Below are 9,777 nucleotides of genomic sequence, written 5' to 3'. Positions count from 1 at the left end.
TGTGTGTGTGTGTGTGTGTGTGTGTGAGAGAGAGAGAGAGAGAGAGAGAGAGAGAGAGAGAGAGAGAGAAAAGAAGGGGCTGTTTGGCCTACAAAACAAAATGGCTGACAACAGAGAACTACCAAAATGGCCTAATCAAGGCTGCTTCAGTTTTCGGGGGAGGTGTCGTCAGGACAAAGACAAAGGAAAAGAAGTGGGAACTTTGAGATTCCTGTTTGGATGTAGCTCTGTTGAAAGCCTGTTTGTTAATGAGTCTGTGTCAATGTGACGTGTGTTGCAAACGGTCTGGATTAGTGCAGAGATTGTTTAGTTGTGTGCAAGAATCTGTTTGTGAACAGTATTAGCAAACGAAACACTTAGCTTTGGCAAAGCCAACTAATCAATGACCTAACTGCAAACTATCACAACAATAACTCAATGAACAGGATTAAAGCACATATAACAAGTCAAACAGTCTTGCTTAGTCTGTAAAGCTGTGATAAGCTATGCCCAGTTGTTACAATACCGATCCTTGAGTGGATGGAGGAAAGAGTCACTTGGTGGTGTGCTGCTTTGTTAGCCGGCAGAAGAAGGCTGGGAAGATGGTTCCAGGTGCAGTCTTTGTTGGGTCCTTTGTTCCAAATGTGAAACTCCGAGGAAGCTGGTCGCTCAGGGTTTAGCAGAGTTAGACGCTGGGTGCTAACTCACTTGCTAACTCACTTAGTTCCTTGTTGCTGGAAAGCTAGTTGCAAACCTTGTGTTTGCCAGAGAGTCTATGATCCATTGCCCTCCCTTTAGTGGTTTGGGCTTTGGTGCAAGGGTCTGGGCCTCTGGACTGTTCCAGGCCCAGCCGGGAAAAGGTGTGAGCTGTTCAACAGCTGGAGCAAGAGAGAGAAAAGGCTTGGAGGGAGCAGAACTTCTACATGCCTGTGACATCACAGAGTCACATGTCACTGTAAAAGTCCTGTCCAATCAAGTTGTNTGAACACAGCCAAATACAGTTGGAAAATTAAGTGATCAACCAAGAATGTTCATTTCACAGAGCTAAGCATCCTCTTTTGTCCAGCTGAAACTACAATAAACTAGCCCTCAGTTGTCTAAATAAGTACACATACACATTTGCGTTGTGAATTAGCTGTGCTCTGCCAGCTAACGTTAGTTTACAACAAAGGCTAACATAACAATCTCACGTTCAGTGATAGTAAGAGACAAACTGTGTTAGGTTATTACCTGTCTTCTGGAATGTAATCGCCGTCCATACAAATCTTGTCGAGCAGCACAAATATGATGTATCTGCCGTGTTTGGATGCCGATGAAGCCTCGTAGCGCCAGGAGTAACAGCTGCACAAGTATGTGGTCCGCCATCGTTTTTGTTGTTGTTCAACGTAACTGACATATACAATGACACGATGACGTGGCACCCTAACCACCTCGAGCCGTGGAAAAACAAATTGGTTCTCAGCTGGTTCGCAAGTTGAACCAACTGAGAACCAGCACCAGTTCAGTACCAGCACTGGAGCTGTTTTGGTGGAAAAGGGTTAAATGTGAAGAGCAAAAGGAACCACAAAAATCCATTCTCTTTGGCGGCTACAGGCCTGCAAAAGAATTGACCAATCACAGCCATCTGGTACGCATGGGAATTACTCCATGCTCAAATTTGCACTCTCTCTCTCTCTTACCCTCCGTCCAATCCCCTCGCTCCATTTTGACACTCCTCTGCTCCTCGTCCTGCCTCGTCCCAACCCCCCTCCACATTTGAAAGTACGAGCAGTTTGTAAGGCCCTGAGTGATTCAGCTACACGAGTTTCGATATGGAAATAAAGAGAGCGACAGCAGTAAGCGGCCTCTGCTTGCCCCACCGGCAAAGGCCAAAAAGAAGCGCAAGTCTGCCTCTGAAAAGGCAGAAACGAAGAGGAAATGCGACAAATTGAGGGCTCAAAGCAGAGTAAACATTGGGTCATCCTTTGACCGATGGAGAAAGCTCTGGCAAGATCTGGGCCTGAAAAGTGATGCTGATACAACAGAGTTTTTGTTGTACAGGTAATATTTTGTTTTTATTGTGGATGTTGTGATATAGATAACTGTATGCTGTATGTAACTGTACGTTGCTTTGCGGGAGGGGGTGTGTTGTTAGGAGGCTCCAAGGGGAGGGGGACACAAGCTCGGAGGGGAGAGATCATGGAGCACAGATGGAGGGGTGTGTATGTGGGGGGGGGGCATGCTTTTTTCAAATCTTTCTCATCGTCTTTCTAAACGTAGACCATAGCTTTAATGAGGAGAGAGTTCAGACCCTATCCCTTTGAGATTTTAGGGATCACATTTTTATTGTGGCCTACAGATCATCTCAGAAAAAAAAACTGGACAGACAAATGGATAACGTATGTTAGAGAGTATGAAATGTAAATGTGATGTCAGACAGCTGCAGTCTGTGGTCTTATAAAGACGTGTTCTGTTGTTAATGATGAAGTGATGTTGGAATTGTTGTGAGTCCAGTTTGAATCAGTGAATTGTTGTTTGATGACATCTTTTTATTTAGTGTCTGGTGTCTTTTATCTCTCTCTATTTTATCTTCTATTATCTCTCCAGACTCTGTCAGGCTGGTGAATGGGACCAGTCTGTGCTCAGGCAGACTGGAGGTGAAGTCTAACCAGAGGTGGTCCTCAGTGTGTGAAGCTGACTTTGACCAGCAGGATGCAGAGGTGGTCTGTAGGGAGCTTGGCTGTGGGGCTCCTTCAGTCCTCCAGGGGGCGCTCTATGGAGAAGTGGAGGCTCCAGTGTGGACCAAAGAGTTCCAGTGTGGAGGCCATGAGTCTGCTCTCCTGGACTGTAGAAGCTCAGGCTCAGATAGAAACACCTGCTCACCTGGCAAAGCTGTTGGACTCACCTGCTCAGGTAGAAGAGGAGCTGCAGCTTTGATTTGGTTCATTTCTCTTCTAATGAAACTCACTTTGTTCTTTTACTGATGACTCTCTGGTTTCTGTTCAGAGCCTGTCAGGTTGGTGGGAGGACACAGTCGTTGTGGAGGAACACTGGAGGTCAAACAGGGAGATTGGAGACCAGTGATAGGCTTTTACCCTGACTGGACCCTGAAGACAGCAGGTGTTGTCTGCAGAGATCTGGACTGTGGCTCTGCTGTTTCTGTAGGAGAGAGAGAGGAGTCCTCAGACAGACCTGTGTGGAGGATCGACTCTGACTGTGTTCACTCTGGATCTGCTCTGAGGGAGTGTGCAACATCATCTTCCTCTTCCTTCGTCCTGAATCTCACCTGCTCAGGTAAGCCCATCAGTGACATCATCAGTGACATCATCAGTGACAGCAATGTTTCCAGTATGTTCCTTCCTCTGTCACAGTGACAGTCAGTGGTTTCTATTTGACTTAAATGTAAAAGACTTCCTAAAGAGAAGTGAGCGTCTGTCTGTCTGTCTCCCTTATTAGAGACATGCTGCTTCAGCCAATGGGTCCAGTGTGCGCCTGCGGTGCACCAGATGAATGGAGTCTGCACACCATCGGACAGTTATCATAGCCAGTAGATACACCGGACTGACTGCTCTGCACACCATCGGACAGTTATCATAGCCAGTAGATACACCGGACTGACTGCTAAAGTTCAGCGGAGAGAGCGGCGTTTACGTCACCACGACCACATGACTCATACAAACACAAACAAGTGAAGAGAAATGAATAAGACTTACATAAAATCAAATTGTCAACATTACTGTCTATGCAGGCAACTATTTGTCATCTCAGGAAGCCACCCTGGCTTTTGTCCTGTAGACCAACAGTGTTGTTTGTTTTGTCAGTTGACAGTTACGTGGTTGCTGCCGCTGGCTGACAGACTCCACTCCATTTACACAGCTTTCATTTGTGTTTGTATGAGTCATGTGGTCGTGGTGACGTGAACACTTAAATTTAGCAGTGGATGTGGCGTATCTACTGGCTACGATAACTGTCAAAAGGAGTGCAGACTCCACTTAATTGGCACATTGCAGGTGTACCACGACTTACTATTGGTGCTGACCCAGTATTTACAGACCTGCTGGTTCAGCCAATCATCTCTCTGTATTTACTGACCTGCTGCTTCAGCCAATCATCTCTCTGTATTTACGGACCTGCTTCTTCAGCCAATCATCTCTCTGTATTTACGGACCTGCTTCTTCAGCTAATCATCTCTCTGTATTTACTGACCTGCTTCTTCAGCCAATCATCTCTCTGTATTTACAGACCTGCTGCTTCAGCCAATCATCTCTCTGTATTTACAGACCTGCTGCTTCAGCCCAACATCTCTGTGTCCTCCTCCATGGACGGGGTCTCCGAGGCCCAGCAGCAGGGGTTTCACGTGCTCAGAGGCTCCAACTTCACCATCAGCTGCTCCATCCAGCCACAGTACCCAGGAGGCTCCTTCCAGCTCACCTTCACCTCCTCCAACTCAACACACAACTACACCCAACCAGCTGTCAATCACTCTGCCTACTTCCTGTTTCCTGAAGCAGAGCCCGCCCACCAAGGAAGCTACAGCTGTGTTTATCACCTCTATGTTTTCTCTCATAACTTCTCCTCTGAGAGCCGTCTGCTCTCCGTCACTGTCTCAGGTAAGCTGACTGTTTCCATGCAGGTTTGGAGAAGATGATTGGTCCACACTGACTGAAAATGATCAGCTGACCACATGTTGTTTCTGGAATGACACTGTGTCGACTGTCATTGTGTCACACATGTCATATAGTAACCAAACTTATACAAAGTGTTTCAATGGCAACAGCAACAATTTACTGTAGGACTGAGCATGTTTGGTTACCAGTATAACTCTGGTTCTCTGACAACTCAGTGAGGTGTTACTGTGAGACTGATGTGACCAATCAAAAGCTCCACTGCCACCACATCAGACACTGACAAAAGTCAACAGTCTTGCTCAGCCTGTGCTTTTGTACTAATGCTCTGCCCAGTTGTTACATTACCAGTCCATGAATGGAGGGAAGAGTTGTTTTGTTGTGCAGCGTGTTCCAGTGGTGCAGAGGAAGCTGTTCTCTCTGTGTGTCCTTACAGAGTGAAGGCGTGTTCACAGTGGACCTGGGGGTTTTTTCGCTAGCAACGAGTTTACATACAAAGTCAATGCAAACGGGCGATTGAGCATATATTCGCTAGGGCTCCGAGCAACAGTGATAGAGCGACAGAGCGATTTTCCACTCGTCGCTTGAGATGAGAAATCTCATCTGGAGCGGTATTTCGCTGGGTCCTGTCGCTTGCAGCTCAACGCTGATTGGCTGCCATAATCCCGGGGGGTTCTTGACTATCATGACATGTCAGCTTCATTAAAAGTATAGCTGCAAATTAAAAGCAATAATAGATGTAAAAACACACAGAGACAATACATCTGTGATCAGTTCCCTAATTTAATTTTAACAATTTTCAATCTTCTCCAATTTCTCGTTTTATTTTATGGAAGTGATCAATGTAAGTGCACTTGTCGTAGAGCCACCACAACATAATCAAATAACTCTGTTTAGATAAAACCTACAAGCTTCTCTTCCTATGACTTTTACTAAAAATGTGTCTTGTATGTTTTCTGAAGCCTTTAAGTTACAAAAATGAAACACACTAGACTTCTGAGCATTTATACCTCCGACCGCAGCAGAGCGCTGCTGAAAGTTATACATGTTGATACGTAGGCCCTACAGGTGGCTATACATATTGCAAAACTCTGTAAAAGTACACCAAAGCATACATTTTCATTTCCAAATATTTATTTGAAAACAAAACCATTCATACGGTCAATAAAAAAACATCTTGTTATTAATAAAAAACAAATCTCAACAGTGACCGCGCCAGCCGGCTGAACCGTGTCATTCATTCATTCAGTCGCGTTTTCAGTGTGTGTGTGTGTGTGTGTGTGTGTGTGTGTGTTGTTAGTTTGTCAGAGAGGAGGAGTATCAATAAAAAAAGGTTTCCACTAATTATTTCGGTGTTTATTTCTTTTATTCTTTTATTCTTATTTTTTTTTATTAAAATGCGTAATATAGCCAACAATATTATAGACCAAAAGTCTAATTTATTATTGTAGAATGTATTTAGCAAATCACCACTTTCAGCTGGAGACACAGTGCAGCAGCAGCGCCGCAGCAAAAAGAAAAAGGCATTATAAAAAGCCGACAAATAGTGTTAATTAATTGACATGAGACACTGGAGAGGTTGTCAGTCCTATTCTATAGTCTGTAATAGTTTTTTTTATTTTATCATAACTTCTTGGAAATTACTCAAATGCATTTTTGGTGTGCTTCTGAGCACACGGGCAGCATAAACAATGAAGTTATGTTGCGGCGCTTGGAGGGGCGCTGTAATCCTGGTGGTCCTTAAGCACCATGGACAGTGCCACTGCATCTATCGCTGTAGCGCAGAGGCTCTGATGCCTGAGTCAGAGCATGTGAGTGGAGTTGGAGCTGCCTGGAGCGAGGAACGGGTGGATTTTGTATAAATGTGCCAAAATAGGTAAAAAAAAAAAAATCATAATTTCTTCGTCTTTTGTGTAATGAAATATTTGGAAACGAAAATGTATGCTTTGGTGTACTTTTACAGAGTTTTGCAATATGTATAGCCACCTGTAGGGCCTATGTATCAAAATGTATAACTTTCAGCAGCGCTCTGCTGCGGTCGGAGGTATAAATGCTCAGAAGTCTAGTGTGTTTCATTTTTGTAACTTAAAGGCTTCAGAAAACATACAAGACACATTTTTGGTAAAAGTCATAGGAAGAGAAGCTTGTAGGTTTTATCTAAACAGAGTTATTTGCATTATATAAACCGTTGTGGCGGCTCTAGGACAAGTGCACTTACATTGATCACTTCCATGAAATAAAACGAGAAATTGGACAAGATTGAAAAAATTGTTAAAATTAAATTAGGGGACTGATCACAGATGCATTGTCACTGTGTGTTTTTACATCTATTGTTGCTTTTAATTTGCAGCTATACTTTTAATGAAGCTGACATGTCATGACAGTCAAGAACCCCCCCCCCCAAATTCCCTGATCGCTTCAATGATCATCAAAGCGAGTCTCTTGATTTCTGCCACATTGATGAGCAATTGCAACTGAGCGATAAAGCGATATCAAAGGGGCGAACCGAGCGACAGCAAAAAAAAAAAAACAGGTCCGTTGTGAACACACCTTTAGCAGTTCAGCGCTAACAAGGCTTTGTTCTTCTTTGCTTGGAAAGTTAGCTTGTAAACTTTGTGTCTGCTAAAGGCGCTAACTTGTCTGATGTCTTCTACCATTTAGAACAGTGGTTCTCAAATGGGGGTACTGTACCCATGGGGGTATGTGAAGGCACTCCAGGTGTACGTGAGATTTTAAAAAAGATATATTTAAAATTAGCATCCATTTAAAAAAAAATTAAAAAAGTCTTTAGTTATTTTTATATCTTTATTTCCAAATAGTTCAAGAGAGACCTTTTATATCTTTATTTCCAAATAGTTCAAGAGAGACCACTACAAATGAGCAATAATATGCACACTGAGTTTTAAATGTTTTGTTGATGAATTTTCAAATGTTTGAAATTTGAAAGTGTCTAGTTACAAAGTTTATTAAATCAGACACTGATGGCACAGCACTGTGTATTTCATCTGTTTTTTTCAACCAAAAATGCCAGTGATGTATACATCACTGACAAAAGGTTGAGAACCGCTGATTTAGAAGACTTCAGTGTGGCTGCTCTGGAAGGTTTGTTGGCTGGTGACATCACAGGGTGGCATGTCACAGTGACCAATGGTAACTGAAAACTGGGTCCATGGGTGGAACTTCACACTGAGGTGTGAAACGTGAAGTATCCTGAATAACTGAGTTCAAATGGCTGATGATCAAAGGAGGCCACAGCAGCCCTTTTCTAAGAGGGCTGAACTTACAGGACGAGTCTTTACCTGTTCAGTTTACAGTTACACAAATGAACAAAAATCATCTGTGGAGTCCAGTGATCCCAACAGACGTGCTGGAGCTTCTGGTCACAGCAGAGGGTGATTCCCATAGTGAGACACTGAGCGAGGGTCAAAAGAGAACCAGACACTGAAGCTGTTTGTGGTTTGTTCTAGTTTACACCTGAGTACTGACTGTTTAATGTCACAGATACAGCTAGAGGCTTCACTGTATCGGCCTACTGTCTGGTAGGGAAACACCCACATGTCAGCCCACATAGAAAAGTCTCACTAAAGTCACCTCAGGTTTATTTCTACAGATTATTTGACAGGTTCGACGTGACGTGACAATTGTCCATGTGTTTCAGCACCAGATCCAACACCTTTCATCATCAGAGCCGTCGTCCTGCTGCTGATTCTGCTGTTGGAGAATATGGTCCTTTACTTCTACTGTAAGGTACTGACACGTGTCTCTTGTTTAGACCTGTGACTGACATGAAGCACTCAGTCTGTGTTTATTGAAGTGAAGAGAGTGATGCAGGAAGTCACATGTGTGTGCTGTCATGTGTCTCCAGGCCAGCAGGGGGCAGAGGGTGGGCAGACGGGAGAACATTGAGCTGGATTATTATAACCTGGGTGTTGCTGCAGCTGAAGGAGGGCCGACTGAAGAGGAAGGAGCTCAGGGAGCAGAGTAGCACCTCCAAGGAGTTCACCTCACATCCACATGGGTTTTTATACGCATGCTCCCTTTAAACCAGAAGGATGGAGTTATGATATTACGTTATATACTATATTTTTCTTACTGTCAACATGAAAAGACCAAATCAACAAGGTGTTAGTCTCTTCATACTGTCTGACTTCCTGTCAGCTCTGAGCCCATTGGTTCCTACTGAAGACGTCAATCTTTAAAAACACAAATATAAAGTTTCATCTGAAAACTAGACTTGAAAGCAGGTATACTGGAGTCGGAGCAGCCGGCGCCGTTCAGAACCAAAGATACACCAACACAGGTCCATCAGGAACAATGTTGGTCAGATAATGTTTTATATTAAATAAAATAAACGCCTCAGAAAGTTCAATCAATATTAGAGAACATGTCATTGTCACCGGAGCAGCTCCAGACTTTATACCCTGTGACATCACAAGTTTGATTTTGGATTGAGGAGAAAGTTGTACATGTTTACTAATGTTTCTTTTTACCTGCCATAGACCACAGGAGTGACATGTATGAATTCTGAAAATGGGTGTGGTTCCCCTTTAATCTCGTGATGATTGATTTTGTTTATTTCATAACATTGTTGCTTAATTGTGTAACGAAGGAATTTACTTATTGATGTGCTGGATGTGACGACCTGTAGCTCACCTGGTAGAGTGTTCGCCCCATATAGACTGAGCCCTCTGCAGCGACACAGGTTTGATTCCAACCTCCCACATTTCCTGTCTGTCTTCACCTGTGCTGTCATTAAAGGCAAAAAATAATAATTAACAAAATAATATCAGTAATATTTGATGATTTTGCTTCTTTCATCAGAATTTTCTTCATTTTTATAAGAATTTTCCCTAAATCATAAAAATGTTTCTAATTTTTGAAGAAAGAATTTGCTTAACAATTGTAATTATTGTAATTAAAAATTAAAAAAACAAAAAAAATTTTTATTTTATAACAAAAATATTTACAACAAAAAAAAGCTTAAAGGGCCAGTGTGTAATATTTGGCATGGTTTATTGTCAATCTGAATCTGAATCTGAATATTCTACCCATTAATATGTTTATACAAGTGTATGATCGCTATAAAATAAAATTCGTTTGGTTTTCGTAGCCTTATAATTATGCTTTTATATATACTGTATATATAGCAAGGGCCTTGCTTTAGAGAGATCGCCATCTTGCGCCGCCATGTATG

At 42.8% G+C, this 9,777-nt stretch overlaps 1 protein-coding gene across 1 annotated transcript in view; it reads left to right on the top strand.

The window, feature by feature from the left end:
* The window catches only part of LOC126395947 (uncharacterized), an 82,251-nt gene that overhangs the window by 27,003 nt on the left and 45,471 nt on the right, over positions 1-9,777 (top strand). Inside the window, exons 5-8 of the mRNA XM_050053750.1 lie at positions 2,566-2,871; positions 2,965-3,252; positions 4,239-4,568; positions 8,242-8,330. Of these exons, the coding sequence (XP_049909707.1) occupies positions 2,566-2,871; positions 2,965-3,252; positions 4,239-4,568; positions 8,242-8,330 (1,013 nt within the window). The remainder of the gene's footprint in view (positions 1-2,565; positions 2,872-2,964; positions 3,253-4,238; positions 4,569-8,241; positions 8,331-9,777) is intronic.

The sequence above is a fragment of the Epinephelus moara genome, chromosome 9 (assembly GCF_006386435.1).
Source record: "Epinephelus moara isolate mb chromosome 9, YSFRI_EMoa_1.0, whole genome shotgun sequence".
Taxonomy (NCBI): domain Eukaryota; kingdom Metazoa; phylum Chordata; class Actinopteri; order Perciformes; family Serranidae; genus Epinephelus; species Epinephelus moara.
Note: the sequence above shows the minus strand (reverse complement) of the source record. Positions and strands in the feature narration are given on the sequence as shown.